Genomic DNA, 15,785 nt, shown 5'->3' with positions numbered 1-15,785 from the left:
GATTGCTTTGGTCAATGGCAGGTTGTCGCGGTCCCCCGTAGTTTGCATAGAAGATGCCGAGTTGCCTGTACACACTTGCAAACTTTTCACCAAGAGGTAGTGAAACTGCAAAATGCAAGGCTTACTGGATGTGGAAAACATTTGCCTTACATGTTGATTGCAGCAGTAAGTCAAACGTTGGAGGAAAGCCTCTTTATCTGGTTTACGTCACACTTTTTGAAAAGTGTTTGCAAGCTGGTTTCTTCCATACAAAGCATTGATGGCTGCATCATTTTGGTAGAAACCAAGTCACAGCAACACTCGCTTTGTGACCGATTCCACCCTGCAACCGCCAAAAACCATGACCAGTTTTCATGGAAACCTCAGCTGTCTAGTGTTATTCATCATTTCTAGTACCTGCTGGCAAGTACAATTGACAAGAAGGCATCTTTACACATTACAGGGTAAATGGAGAGCCATGCACCGTTTCTCTCTGGTGGGCAGGATTTAAATGTGCTCTATAATCTTTTTCGTATAATGACAGTAGTGATTATTAGTCACATCGTTATTACACTCCTAATGCTCCCAGTCCTCCCACTTGTTTCTTCTCTCCTGATCCTATTATTTCCTCAACTGGCATGAACCTGCTCACAGTCTGTCGAAAACTGTATAACAAACAGGAGGTATTGTTGCTATAGGTCAATGTGACGGTTGCCTCTGGCAACACATTGATTTCCTCTCAGACAGTCTACTTCCGCTGTGGCTCAAAAGGGCAACAAGCACTCTGTCTGTCTGAATCTGGGACATAATTATGTTTGCTCTGTCACATTGTGGGGATTTGACCTCCTTTAAGGGAGAAAAATACAAAAGGACAAATCTTAGTTTGAGGTCACAGGACATGAATGCTAGTTAATGCAATGTACTCTGAAGTGAGGAAAACATGGCTGTGGGTGTGTGATAGGAGCAGGTTTGTAAAACCAGACGCTCTCTCAGTGCGAGCCAACATCAGCTCCATGTGTCTGAGACACAATCAGACTGAACCCAGAATTGTTTTGGATTTTACACACATATAAAACTTATATTAAAAGGTACACACATGCAGGTTCACACTAATAATTGCATTCATGATGAAAGTATGGCTAAAACTTTCCTTTCATTTTATTTTTCATTTTTAGTTGTTCTCACTTTGAAGTAGTTTAGTGTTGAGTACGATTCAGTTTCAAATGAATTTTTGGACGTAGGAGGAGCCGAGATGCTTGTGTCTAACTGACCGGCCTGTATGGTTATATGTCCACTGTTAAAGCTGATTACTGTTTATTCCATGGTGATGATGATGATGTCACCCGTTTGACCGGCTGCCCTCTGGTCGGTGCCTCAGATCAATCAGGTTCATCCAGACTCACAGTTTCTTCCCCTGGACCATTTGGACTGCTAACAAACACTATCCCCACGCCCCAGCCCTGCCCACCCAACTCGCCAATCTGAGCCATGGCCTGAGTAACCCTCATCACTCAGGTCATTTACACACGGAGTCTATTCAGTTCTTTTTGCATTAGAAATATATTCAATATTTCTCTTGATTCTATATTTTTTTCACCTGTTTGCTATTTATTCCTGCTGTCTACTATTTATGTTGTGTCCTGACAATAAAAGGCTATTCTATTCTCTATGATCTCTTTGTTTACAGTCAGTGGTTCAGCGTGCTGAGTCAGGTCCACGGCTCCACAGAGCAGGAGATCAGAGAAATGCACGATGAGCAGGCCAATCCCCAGAATGCTGTGGTGAGTACTGTGAGGAAACAAAGCACTCTGGGAGATGGAGTTCTAATAACATTTCTGTTTAAAGAAAATTAATGTCTTCAAAATGCGTCCGTTTAATGTTGTCCTAACAGCGGAATGTTCGGCACTTTGCTTTAACAGATTTCCATAACACAAACCTTCGTCTCACACTGAGGAGAGGACGTTAGCCTTTAATATATGTTCCTCCATTTCCTTATTCATGCCTCACCTCTTAGTAGCATTTTTGCCTCCTTTAAATTCCAGCTGCAATAAAAACATAGTTAATATATGCATGTATAGCTCTGGGTTTCCCCACAATGGATAGCAATGGCCATTTAATAAATAATTGGAGATATTGTGTACTTTATGAAAAGAGATGACATGGTAATAATCAGCTGCCTCTCCAGTCAGCTCTCAAGACAAACTGGTTAGAGTGGAAGTTCTCAGCAGATTTCCAGAGCAGAAAAAGCTCCAAGTTGAGCTGCAGGCAAAGGCTGTGGAGTTGGAGTTTGTCTGCTGGTGTGACAAGAAGCTCACAGAAAAGCAGCTGAATTATACTGAGGATGGCACCTGGTGGAAAAACTGAAAATTAGAAAAAAAGCCCCAAAATCTGTCACTGAGCCTTTCATCCAGCATTCATGCTACCCTAAGCCCAACCCTCTTTTGTTCTCCTCTTTAAATTTTAAATTTTGTTGTAATGCTTTGTTTTGAAGTAACAGGACACAGATGTGCTGAAAATGCCACGTGCTTTTTCAGTGTTGCACCTGTGAGTGGAGGCCTTGCTGCTTGCGTGTGAGATAATTGGTTTCCACGGTGCAGCGAAGGTCAAACTCATTATCCACACCCTGAAAACTGTTTGTGAACCTCCCTCCATCTCTCTGTGTGTCTCCTCAGGGAACGCTGGATGTGGGGATGATCGATTCAGTGTGTGCTTCAGATAATCCAGAGAGGTGAGGACCTACATCAAACCATCAAACATCACATCATATATATATGGATTTTCTTTGACAAAGACTAAAGCAAAGAAACCAGAAGGTGTCGGAAAAAAGCCATCAGAGTGAAGCCTGTTGGGTTTCAGCACCTCAGCAGCTGCATTTCTTCACATGGGGAACATTTTAGATCAGTACATTCTGGTCCTGTATTTCTTCTGTTGTGTTCTAACCTATATGTGACAAATATATCATTCCTGCTATTTTATGTCAGTAGCTTTAATTCTTCTTAGTCGTCTAGTTCAAAATTAAAAGTTTAGTTCATATCTCTTAATCCAAGAAGTGCACCCAAGAGCTATTACGGTGTTAGACTATTGATCTCCTTTCTTTTGTCTTATTAATTTCTGAACTTCGACAGGCCGAACTCCTTCGTCATGATCACTGCGAACCGAGTGCTGCACTGCAATGCTGACACGCCTGAGGAGATGCACCACTGGATCACTCTGCTGCAGCGCTCCAAAGGAGACACCCGAGTCGATGGACAGGAGTTCATCATCCGAGGTGACAAATGATTCGTTTATCGTGGCCGTTTTTCCTTTTTTAATTTGTGTTTAAAATTTTTAACTACAGGTTAAAAGTTGCAGGTTAGGAAATCAGATTTTAAATAAAAGAAGTTTCCCCTGTCATATCTACAGCTCCAGTGGTGGGTGCTCATATCAATGTTATAATTCAAGTAATCAAATGTGTATATGTAGAAGCTGTAAGGCAAAAGCTTCAAACGCTCAGTTTTAAGCAGGTTTGATTTTCTCTCTTGTTAAAGAAAACCGTAATAAAGCTTTTTCACAGAGAATAAGCTTGACCTTTCTGCATTTTTATAGTTTTGAAAAGTTCAGAGGAAACCAGAGAATACAAAAAGTTATTTAATAATTATTTCCCACCAGGCTGGCTGCACAAAGAGATGAAGAACAGCACCAAAGCTTCGCTGAAGCTGAAGAAGCGCTGGTTCCTGCTTACCCACAATTCCCTGGACTACTATAAGAGCTCAGAGCGTAATGCCCTCAAGCTGGGAACGCTGGTGCTGAACAGCCTCTGCTCAGTGGTTCAGCCAGATGAGAAGGTCTTCAAAGAGACTGGTAAGAGAAGAAAATGGCAAGAACTGCCAACTCATTCTCTACCCAGTAGCTTCAATTTCTCTCCGCCCCTCTTGTCGTGTCAGGATACTGGAACGTGATCGTGTACGGCCGTAAACACTCGTACCGTCTCTACTGCAAGCTGCTGACTGAAGCCACACGCTGGGCCAACTCCGTCCAAAATGTCATAGATACCAAAGCTCCCATCGACACACCCACCCAGCAGCTCATCCAGGACATCAAGGTAGGAAACTCTGAAAGTGCAAAAATGGATGTCAGTGGTCATTTTAATTCTTTCCTTCCAGTAAAGCCTCAGATAATCAGCACTGCACTAAACCCAAGCTCCTCTTCTCTTTGCAGGAGAACTGTCTGAACTTGGAGGTCGTTGAGCAGATCTACAAGAGGAACCCGATCCTTCGCTACAGTCATCACCCTCTGCATTCCCCGCTGCTGCCACTGCCCTACGGGGACATTCATCTCACCAGTGAGTACCACTGAGACAGAATAGGATTAAATTGGGGTCAAGGTAACTTTATTTATACCCAAAGGCAAGGTAAATTTGCTTTACAGAAAAATGACAGCATTTGGCATCCCTTTATAGATTGACAATCTAACTTAGTACTAATGTCTTTAACGTATCTAATTTTTACCATTTTAGTTAAGATATTAATGTACCATATGTACTGATATAATCACAACTTCTTCCCTGCTCAGCTCCAAGAAGCAGAAGCTACACAACCCTTCAGGATGAAGCCCTCAAGGTGTTCAGCTCGCTGCAGCATCTGGAGGGCGTGGCTGACCCCGTGCCCATCATTCAGGGCATCCTGCAGACGGGCCAGGAGCTCAAACCACTGCGAGATGAGCTCTACTGCCAGCTCATCAAGCAGACCACACGGCCGCCACAGCCCGGCAGCCCTGGGAACCTGTGCAACTGGAAGATCCTCGCCTGCATGTCCTGCACATTCGTCCCGACAAGGAGCATCCTTAGATACCTCAAGTTCCACCTGAAGAGGTGAGCACTAGGGTGCCACATGTTTATAGATAAATTACTTTTATTCTCTCAAGCTGACCATTTCCAAATTGCTCTCTGCAGGACTCGCGAGCTGTTTCCCGGCTCTGAGATGGATCGTTATGCTGCCTTCGCCGCTGACTCATTGAGGAAGACTCGAGCCAGAGAGAACGTGCCGTCTCAGGAGGAGATCCGCTGCATCGTGGCCCGACAGGACATGAGCACCACCGTTCACTGCCACGGAGGAGGGTCCTGCAAGATAACCATCAACTCGCACACCACCGCAGGGGAGGTAGGTTTGTGGAAAACGGGGTTATGTGCCAAAGCATACAAATAAACAGTGTACTTTTTACTCAGCTCTAGTTTTTAGGATTTAAGCACAGTATAAAAGATGTGTTTGTACCAACAGAACAACCCAACAGTAAATACAGAGCTGAAATGATTGTCAATCATCTCTTTTAATTGAAAATGAATTGACAGCTGTTTTAAAAATGACTTTGTATTGTAACAGCCTGAGCTTCTTATCTTCTTCTCTTCTGCTTTTTTTCCTTACAATTTTCCTTATTTGTTATTCAATAACAATTATTTATTAATAATTAATAATAATAATAACAATAATTAATTAACAATTAATTAATTCATCAGTCACAGCAATAAAATCCTGCTTTCATTCAGCTCTTTTGGCCTGGAGCCTGTGTAAGCATCCAGGCTTAAATGCTCATACACTGACATGCTTGCTGGAATTTATTATTTTCTGATGCTGCAGAAAATATCAGAATCTGGATAATATGATGAGCTAAGACCCTGTTAAAAGGACATTTTAAATATTTTATAGTTATAGAAATTGTACTTTCCACCTTTATTGAATGGCAGTCCCAAATGTCTGGAATTTAGACAAGAATTCATGCTTTTTTTCTTTTTTTTTAATCTCATCTACAGTTTTAAAACCAGTTGCATGTGTCCCTGTTGTATCTCATCGTGTGTGTCAGGTGGTGGAGAAACTGATCCGCGGTCTGGCCATGGAGGACAGCAGGAATATGTTTGCCCTGTTTGAACACAACGACACCACAGAGAAAGCCATCGAGAGCCGCACTGTGGTGGCTGACGTGCTCGCCAAGTTTGAAAAGTAAGCCCCACCATGTTTGATTCTGAAGCAAATGTTTTTGTCTTCTGGCCAATGCTAACACAATCACTCTGTGGTCTGCAGGCTTTCAGCAAGCCCAGACGAAGGCAGCACTGGATGGAAGTTTTACTTCAAACTCTACTGCTTCTTAGACACGGACAACGTTCCCAAAGACAGCGTGGAGTTTGCTTTTATGTTCGAGCAGGTCAGACTCGTGGCTCATTGTCTGGGGATGGGACTAGGAGACTTTTGTAGCTGATTCTGACTGAACTTGGAAAGATTTTTTGTGGAAATTTAAAAAGAAAAAATGCTTAGATCTTATAGTTTTAACTATAATTTTCTCTGTGTTCCCTCAAAGGCCCATGAAGCTGTGATTCGTGGTCAATACCCGGCCCCTGAGGAGACTCTTCAGTTTCTGGCTGCTCTGAGACTTCAGTACCTTCTGGGTGATCACAACTCCCAGTCCACCATCCCTGAAATGTCCCAGGTGTTCCCCATGTCTCGACTGCGGGCCCGGGTGCAGAACTCTGCCAAGACATTCGCTCCGGGGACCGGCTCGGTGGCCGACCGCTCAGGCACGGCGGAGAGGAAACGCTCGAGTTTCCTGGAGGGGACACTGAGGCGGAGTTTCAGGAGCAGCTCGCTGAGTCGGCAGAAGCTTGAAGAAGAGAACAGCCTGGAGGCCTGGATGAGGGAGGAGGCGGCGGCCGTGAGAACCAGCGTGATGGACAAGTGGAAGAAGCTGCAGGGGATGAACCAGGAACAGGCAATGGTCAAATACATGGCGCTGGTGAAGGAGTGGCAGGGATACGGATCAACTTTGTTCAACGTCGAGGTGAGAAGAGAAATCACTTTTCTGTTTAAGCAAAAACTTTGTTCTCCATGATAAAGGATGGTTATGTTCCCATAAAGACAGCTACGCAGCCATAGGTGGAGACATGGGATTGTTTGGTTGGTTTAAAGTCATCTATTGCCAGTTCTAAACAAAACTGATCTTAGAGGGAATGATAGGAGATTTTGATGTTCCATGCTTGCTGTTTCAGTGCCGGGATGGCATGTTCCCCTCCGAGCTCTGGTTGGGTGTGAGCCGGGAGGCCATATCAGTGTACAAGCGAGGGGAGCCGTGGCCTCTGGAGGTGTTCCCGTATGAACAGATACTCTCTTTCGGAGCTCCGTTATCCAACACCTATAAAATCACCGTGGAAGGCCGAGAGCTGGTGTTTGAAACCCAAATGGTGTGTACATCCTCACTCAGTCATAACTCCTGGTCTCCCTATAATTTCAATGCAGGTCATTAAATACAACACCAACATTTACTCCTCTCCTCTGCAGGTGATGGACATCGCCAAGCTGATGAAGGCCTACATCAGCATGATCGTCAAGAAGCGCTACAGCAACTGTCAGTCCGTCAGCAGCCACGGCAGCCACTGTAGCACCTGGTGAACTCCGCCCTTTCACCCTCTGCCTCGCAGCCACATGCAGGAGTGCAGCCAGGAGGCCGAGCGTGGCCGGTGCCGGCCATGCATGGACGCCCATCCTCTGCACTCTGGAGAGAGCAGCTCGTACATTTCATGTCAGACTGACTCTGAATGCTGGAGGAAAAAAAGTAAAAAACCCCAATATGCTCTTAATGTAAACTAGCTCAACTTATCTTGACCTGGTTTCTTTTAGAAACAGTACACATCCACTCCTTATTCATCACGATAAAATGTAGGCACAGGGCTGTGGATAGTTCTGTAGCAAACATGGTGGAAAGTTATCCATAAAACTCAAGAAAACAGAATGAAGTCCAAAAGTTGACTGAGAAAGCAACATGAGAATGCTTCTTGTTATCTAAATCAACAGATATGTGATAACGAGCAGGGACCAGACTTTAAAAGACTCAAACTGCGGGCAGCTTCTAATTGGTTTCCCTCAAAGCCTGCTAGCTGTCAGTGTTATTTTATTTTTTATTTAAGATCCTTTAGGGCTTAAGATCAATTGCTCCTATAAATTCCACAAGTTAATTACTATTTTTCATAAAGTGATAAAATGCTTGAAGGACTATCATCCTTGTCACATTCCACCTCTGTTCAGCCAACATAATATGAAGTTTTTGTTTTAAAGATGGAAGTTGTGTACAATCTTCACTTTCTTAAATAAGCTAACAAGTGCACATTTTTGCCCCACATTAAAGTAAGGCGGACTTCTAGCTAAGCTTCCTAAACTGACTAGAGAAAACAGAACAAAGGATCAGTTTAATCTGTTAATCCCAAGGCGTACAAAGTGTACCATGACAGACGTTCACCCCCAGACTCTGATTACAAACCACAGTCTCTTAGACCAAAGAAAACTAGGTGGTGGTTAAACACAATCATATTTTTATATTAGTCTTCATGAAGTCAGATGCAGCTTCTAAAAGGTGGATGTGTCTTGTTTTGAAAAGAAACGGTTAATTTTCTGTCCGATGGTAAACCTCTGAGGCCCTACAGGGACTGTTTTTGCAGAAGGGGTCGATTTCTCACAGAGGTTGGTAAGCGTGTGTGTGTGTGTGTGTGTGTGCGAGGAAGTATGTTATTAGAAAAAAAGAAGAGTGTCTACAGGCTGTCCGAATGTATAAAAAAATTAAAGGCAAAGAAGACGGAGGAAAAACAACTACAGCCTACAAGCCTTTTCCTCTGTTTTGAGAAACTCTGGGACTTGACCTTTTCCTGTTCACTGTAAATAAGATGCAACTGTACCTTTACGTTTGTGACTGATTGTTTTGCTTACGATACAAAGTGCCTGTTCCAACTGAAGCAGGATGATATCTAATCAGATTTAGCCTTTATTGGTGCCACACTCGTTCCTGTGTAGCCTGAATCTGAAAGGTGCTCCCACACACATTTCCCTTTAACTGCCAATGTATTTGTGCACTTCAAACTCTGACCAGCAATGGACGTCATTCAAGGGTTTTTAAATCTGTCAGTTGTGAGAAACTAAACGAATTGAGGCGTAAATTGTTTATAATATTAAAGATACTGATATATGGCAGCAGCCTGGATCATTTACTAATTGAACGTTTGCAAATGTACCCGAGTACGTCAGTCTTACTGACAATGTTGCGTTGACAATATTGGACATATACATGCAGTTGTTTTTATCTTTTTCTCCAAACCTTTTTTCTTTCTTTCTTTTTTTGCTGTTGGGAAAGAAAAAAAGAAAAAAGCTTTGTATAATAAAATATTTGCAGATGGGTAATTTGACGTCAGACAATCTTTTACGTCTCTTTCTGATCCACGTTGACATCTGCTGGCAACAAATGTGAACTGCAACACCATCTTTCCCTTTAGAATAACCTGAACTTAAAATGTAAATTGGTTTTTTGGGGGGTAGAAAAGAGGAAATATTGGAATACATTTTTTAAAAACGTGAAATAAGAAGATGTAGATATTTTTTCTGTCTGCTGCCTGTCTACAAAAAGCACTTACAAATTCAAAAAAAGCTATTACATGATGTGTCTATTACATAATAGACATTATAAGAATTAATCGTTGTATTTCAGTGTAATCTGTCACGATTTAGCTTGAATGGCTTGTTCAGTTGGACTGTTGCAGTGTAACATTCCTAAAAAAGTTTCACTGGACCTCCGCGGGCGGCAGATCCATCCAAAGATGCGTGTGCAGGTTTCCTCCACAGTGCCTTGTTGTATATGATGTACACTTTTTTTTTTCATGTGTGGGTTCTTTTTTTGGTATATGTGCAATGTTATATATACTTTAATCATGTGGCTGTACATTTTATATTGTAAGTCTTTGCCTTCTATTTTTTTTCTCCTGAATCCTGATCAGATGGCAGTTTTCCCAAGCTAACAAATCTTGTATTTTTCTCTAAACAACTATCTGACTGTGGATCTTTGACACAATTTTTTGTGGGGGGGGGTTCCTCCTAGCTGTAATTAGTGTTATGTGCTGAACTGATGAATCTAACAATAAATCATTACACTTTTGGTCTCAAGTGACCGTTTTGTTTTTCCTGAATATTAAAAAAAAGGTTTAGTTTAAGAAAGTTAATGTGACAACCAACGGCTAAAGCTGCTGGACACACATCCAAGAACCTAAAAAAAGGCCACAAATAAATACACCTCACCAACAGTAGCTACTTTTTTCCTTTCTACTTATCATCACCATGTATATATCTCACATCCTCTAGTTGATCTCAAGGGTACTTAACTTCACTAACCAGTCAAGTCACTTCCTCTTACACTCAACTTCCACCACCTTGATTCCTAATCTTGGTTGGGGGTGATGACAACATCCCCCCCCCCGACCTGTGGTCCTGGCTCCCCCTTGCCGTAGCATGTGTGTTGTACCTTGTCAATCTCTAGCTGTGAGAGCCAAATGTTGAATCGAACTTGCGGCTTCCACTCCAAAGGCGTGTAGTCTTACCACTACGCTATCCAGCTGCTAGCTCGCTATATATGTATGTATCTATATATCTATATAGATAGAGAGATAAGATCAGTATTAAACACATACCTAACAAGAGCAATCTGGAACAGCGCTTTTGTTGCAGAAGTCAGTTAGTTGTGGTCATAGTTCTTCAGCATGTAGCTCACACTGCAGAAGCATAAATGGAGTGAAAAAAATTAAGTGACAGGTAATTTAAAATGCAACATTTCTCACAGCTCAGTATCAGCTAACACTAAATGTTTGTGTAGTTTGTTACACACCTAATTTTGCTAACTGTGGTAAAGTTTACAGCAATGCACTAAGTTGGAGTGGGGCAGAGCAGCTGTGCTGTTCATGGTCAATGTTAAGTTACTGCTTTTTAGTTTTAGTTTGACTTCAAGTGCATTTCTGAGCTTGTACTTTTTCACTTTTACTTGAGTAAAGACTGCTATTATTTCAACACCAGTATCTGTACTTAAGTGACGAATATCTGATATTTCGCCACCTAGGTTTATTGATGTTACACTGTCTGATCAGTGTTCCCATGGATGTCACCAGCCCAGCTGTCATAAATAACATTTCTGTGATAATATGCAGTAGTGTTCTTTGGTCTAGATGAGCAAAAATGATACCTTTGATCACTGGGGGTTTGATTTCATCTCTTGTAACGATGCCACACACGTAGCATCCTGCAGCAGATACTCAAAACCAATATGACGTCGGGCAAATAACTCGCACAGCTTTGTATCTATAAATATTCTTTATACATTACATCCATGTTACAGTCAAAACAAATAGAAATACAGCCAACAGCAAAAGTCACATTCAAGTCATTTCTGTGCTGCGCATTGCAACGTCGACACCCAGCCTCCTAAGGCACCAAAAAAAGTAAATGACTCGTAGGTCAAGAACAGATTAGCCCATGGCCCAAACATCACAGGGCTCATGGAAGCTCAAAAGAATGGTTTACAGACAGGGAAAAACACAATTTCCAATAGCTATATTTATACTGGCACAAACCATCTGAAGATCAGTCCTTTGAGGCAAACACTGCCATGCTGAACAGATGTCACTTTGCCAGCTTATACCAGCACTGGAAATGTTATGAATGACAATGAAATCTAAAAAAGGGGGATCGGGGGGTCACGTTATGGCCCCATGTCATAATTTAAATTGTGTTTATGTACATTGGGTGTCTGCCCCTTCATCCCTGGGTCCAACCATTTCTGCTTACCCATTATGTTGAGTTCTATGTGGCACCTGGTGATTGGACGGGAGACTGATGGTAGCTCCTTTAAATTAGAGACCTATTAGGCTGACCTCTCTCCTCCTTCCTCCTAAGAATCGATAAGCATAGAAAGCCATTTCTATGGACATTATCTTGGACATTCCCTCCAGGAAGCATAGATGTGGGAAGCATTTTTCTTTTTCTTTGGCCTCGTGCACACCCTGATATTGTCTACATTAATACATAAATAAATCTCTTCTTTCTGGAGTGCAATTCTGCCGTGGCACTCTTCAGTCCTTTAGATTGGTGAAAAATGCTTCTTTTCACTTTTTATGCTACACCCATGATTCTTCTAGGACTGACAGTAACATCATGAGGGCTCATCCAGGATTTGGACCTCTTATACCCAAAGCAAGAATCACATCCTTAACCAGCATTAAATGTTTGCTGGATCATTTTTTTCAATATCATTTTGACATCAGGTTTTTGTGCTCATATGAAATGTGTCATAATTGCTGCATCCCTGTCTGTCAAATCCTTTTATCGGCATAAAACATAAAGCAGGACATCTGGTTGTATAGTTACAAAGCTCAGAGACCCTGCTTAAAATTAAAAGCTATACATCATTCCTAAGTACAGCTCTGAACCTAGAACACTTTTGTGTTAGCAGTCCTGCAATGATGCATTAACAATATAACACTTTTAAATAATTCGTAATTCGTAATAACAGTACATTGTAACACTGATTTTCAGCAGCTGACAGTGTGTCCAAAAATAGCCGACCCAAGAAGAAGAAAAAGAAATAAAGAGAGGGTGATGCCCATATGGCTCCCATATTGGAAGACTTGCTTCTCGAAAAAAGTTCATAAAATTCACTTTGTCTTCAGTCTGATCAACGCCTATTAGTTGATAATTTGGTCTATCTCAGCAATTTTTCCTCAAATTTTGAAGAAATTTGAGAAAACTGAGAAAAATGGAGGACAAAAGAATAAGTTGCAGAAAAAAATCTATATACAGCAGACGAACAGTATCTGAAAGCCAAAAACGGGGAGGAAAGGCTGAGGAATGAAAATTACACAAGAACTGGACTGGAAGTCAGTGGCATCAGTTCTTTTTGAGTTTTAAATGTAAAATGTTTGTTTCAAATCATTCAATATTTACAAGGGCGTCTATAGCCGTCTGGAAATCATGGTGGAGGCTCTGTCATAATTTGGGGCCGAATTTCAGCCGGTGTTCTTGGGGGATGTTTTCTAAATGTATAGAAGTCTACCATCAGATTTTAATTCACCATGAATGCCATCCACAAAGCTTCTGATCATTTTCAGACACACTGCCAACACTGTCAGTCGTGGACTGACCTCCCCAGAGCCTTGACTTCAACATTATTGAAGCAACGTTGAATCATCAGAGTAAATGGAACAAAAAGACAGCCAACATCCAAAGAAGAACTTTGAATGGCTTTTCCAGAAGTCTGGAGAACTACTGCTGAATGCTCCTTAAAGAAATTGCAAGAGGTAAGTAAGCTTGTCTAAGAAAGTTCTGGCTGTGTTGAAAAAGAAATGTCAAACCAATTATTGACTTTCAAGCTTGTTAGAATTGTTTTGTTTTTGGGGTTTTTTTTGCCTTATATCCTGTATTTCCATCTATGTTTGCACTTATTTGAATAAATCGCTACACTTATTTCACATTTTCCTAACAAAACCTAAAGAAATTAAGGGTGGCTTGAGACTATGACACCATACTGTCTCTATGCCACATTAGAGCAGAGATATATGAGAGCAAGAGAGAGAGAGGATATTGGCTGTGTACAGTATTCCTCAACCTTGAACAGGCAACCCTGTGATCCTACACCATGTCTGATGTTGTGCCTTAGATTTGTAATCTGGATAATCCCATCACTTCCTTCAATTCCACATGACATGAGTGCCACACAACAGTTTAAAAGGAAAACCACAAAAAAAAAGATTTATGTGAGGGTGGCTCATGTCTCTGTCACAAAATAAACAGTGTTATATCTCAGAGTAAAAACAAAGGCACCAACACAAAAATGTGAGTTACTGAAGGTATTAGATTGGTTTGAGGACCAGCCCCAGACAGCACACACAGTTCAAATAATTAAAAGTATTAAGTCACGGAAAAAATCTGCAAAAAAACAACTTTGCAGCACAGCTCAGACTGTAACTCCCAGATGTAACCCATCAGATGCTTCGTCTCTGCACAAATACTGCTTGGAGTTTATACCGATGTTACACGAATGACAACCTCTCCCGAATCACTGTCCTGGCTGAGGTTGTTTCGGGCTACCATTCTGTGGCAAAAGGGTGCCAAACACAGGCAAGTCCATGGATGTGATCCCAGCTGGGTCGGGTGTAAGGGGCCGCTGGGCCCAAAAGTGGCCAAAGGCAACCAAAGTGTCCTGGGGGCCAGCGAAGAGTGACCAGTGCTCGTGTCCTCCATGTCCTTGGTCTTGTCATAGCTTTGAACATCCCAGTGGAGGTTCACTGCTCGCCAGCGCAGAAACACGTTGTACACTGCTGCCCCCTCGTGGATGATCAAGCCTGTTATGATGACAGCAATTGACACGTTTATAGGAATTTTGATTTTAGGCAGTTTGTCATGATCAACTTTCAGGAAATCTTTACTGTAAGGTTTTCTAAGTGCTTGAATTGAAGGCAACTCGATTTCTTTTCCAAGTAGTTGAAGACATTTCACCTCTCATCTGAAAGCTCTAGCAGCTGATGGGAAGTCCCACATATTCAAACTGTAGTGGTGTTGGTGCCTTGCTGACTGTCCTGAGTGCTGTCGATCTACCTGGTAATCATGTGAGCCATTATGGTCACGTGAGCCAAGGTGCGAATTCTTAAATGTAAATGGCCTGCATTTGTATAGCGCTTTTCTAGTCCATAGGACCCCAAAGCGCTTTACACTACGTTCAGTCATTCACCCATTCACACACACATTCACACACTGGCGATAGCAAGCTACATTGTAGCCACAGCTGCCCTGGGGCGCACTGACAGAGTTGTCTTCACCAACTTAAAAAGTAGTCCAGTTGCCTTCAACTTGAGCACATAGAACTACCACGACCTGGATGACTGTTAACCTGCACAGACAGATATAAAATATTTTGCAAGTATTTTGTCTTTTTGTTTCCTCTTACATATTTCATCTTTCCTCACTTTAAAGTTGCCCTTCTCTCCATCTCTTCCAACAACATCTATAAACTATGTGCTGAGAAAGCTGTTTTATTTTTTGTGTGTGGATCCAGAGTAACACCAAAGCCTTTGTTGATTTTAAAGGCTGAACGTGGCTTTTTATATGCATGTTAGAGGAAATCTGAAGGGAAATGCATTTTCTGTATGCTCCACTGACAAAAAAAACCCAGTGGAGTGGTAGATGAGTGACAAATTTAGGGATACCCTGCCTCCCTAAATTGGAAAAATACATAAAAACCTTTTTAGTGTTTGTACTGTCTGCTCAGAAGGTGGTATTTTATGTTGTTGTTTTTTCTAGTGATTTATTGTGTAACCCAACCTAAGGTGGCTGTGACATTTCTTGACAACAGCGAGCGGTTGTCAAGAAATCAGTGTTGGAAAGGTTCAGTCTGCTAACATGGCTACAACAAAAGACTGAAGAGAAATACTCCCTTGGATATGCTCAGTACTATTATGAGATAGCATGAAACTGACTGTGGATGAATCAAAAACACAGGAGTGCATTATTTTCTTGGCACCATAAATTATAAAAAGGTCCAGCATTATTCTGAGAGATGAACTTTTAGACTGCTAATCTTAGAAACCTTTCATATTTGTGAAACTAATTTGTAGCACCGACTGCTAAAAAGATCATTTACAGTCATTTATGTCCTGCAAACAAGGGCGGAGCATCGACATTATCTCACCAGTCAAAACTGACACAAGTATGATGGCAAAAAACTGCATCGTATATAAACACATGATGACACAGTTTCAACGTACAACAGACCAAGAACGATCATTTAAACAACCCGTTCATGTGTCTGTGTTAGTTCTCTGTCATCCAGATCACCGTAGTCTTAACGGCTTGAAAAAAGGAGACAACTGGACTGAACTGGTAACTGAAGAAGGCTCTTGGATGACTCCATTAAGCTACTGGGAAACTTCAACAGCCTGCCTGATCTGAACCTAAACAGTCTTCTATTGTTGGACTTCTCTGCCAACC

At 41.8% G+C, this 15,785-nt stretch overlaps 2 protein-coding genes across 2 annotated transcripts in view; one reads left to right on the top strand and one right to left on the bottom strand.

The window, feature by feature from the left end:
- myo10 (myosin X) overlaps positions 1 to 9,639 on the top strand; it is a 125,223-nt gene extending 115,584 nt beyond the window's left edge. Inside the window, exons 29-41 of the mRNA XM_042225547.1 lie at positions 1,667 to 1,760; positions 2,652 to 2,707; positions 3,105 to 3,247; positions 3,628 to 3,819; positions 3,903 to 4,060; positions 4,177 to 4,300; positions 4,531 to 4,828; positions 4,910 to 5,117; positions 5,815 to 5,951; positions 6,033 to 6,153; positions 6,307 to 6,783; positions 6,992 to 7,183; positions 7,281 to 9,639. Of these exons, the coding sequence (XP_042081481.1) occupies positions 1,667 to 1,760; positions 2,652 to 2,707; positions 3,105 to 3,247; positions 3,628 to 3,819; positions 3,903 to 4,060; positions 4,177 to 4,300; positions 4,531 to 4,828; positions 4,910 to 5,117; positions 5,815 to 5,951; positions 6,033 to 6,153; positions 6,307 to 6,783; positions 6,992 to 7,183; positions 7,281 to 7,391 (2,311 nt within the window). The 3' untranslated portion in view covers positions 7,392 to 9,639. The remainder of the gene's footprint in view (positions 1 to 1,666; positions 1,761 to 2,651; positions 2,708 to 3,104; positions 3,248 to 3,627; positions 3,820 to 3,902; positions 4,061 to 4,176; positions 4,301 to 4,530; positions 4,829 to 4,909; positions 5,118 to 5,814; positions 5,952 to 6,032; positions 6,154 to 6,306; positions 6,784 to 6,991; positions 7,184 to 7,280) is intronic.
- Positions 9,640 to 10,483: 844 nt separating this feature from the next.
- The window catches only part of march11 (membrane-associated ring finger (C3HC4) 11), a 32,944-nt gene continuing 27,642 nt past the window's right edge, over positions 10,484 to 15,785 (bottom strand). Inside the window, exon 4 of the mRNA XM_005934087.3 lies at positions 10,484 to 14,143. Coding sequence (XP_005934149.1) covers positions 13,821 to 14,143 — 323 coding nt within the window. The 3' untranslated portion in view covers positions 10,484 to 13,820. The remainder of the gene's footprint in view (positions 14,144 to 15,785) is intronic.

Source organism: Haplochromis burtoni, unplaced genomic scaffold, assembly GCF_018398535.1.
Source record: "Haplochromis burtoni strain Fernald_Lab_line unplaced genomic scaffold, NCSU_Asbu1 Contig_175, whole genome shotgun sequence".
In the NCBI taxonomy this organism is placed as follows: domain Eukaryota; kingdom Metazoa; phylum Chordata; class Actinopteri; order Cichliformes; family Cichlidae; genus Haplochromis; species Haplochromis burtoni.
The sequence above is the reverse complement of the archived record's forward strand: the minus strand, read 5'-3'. Positions and strand labels throughout refer to the sequence as shown.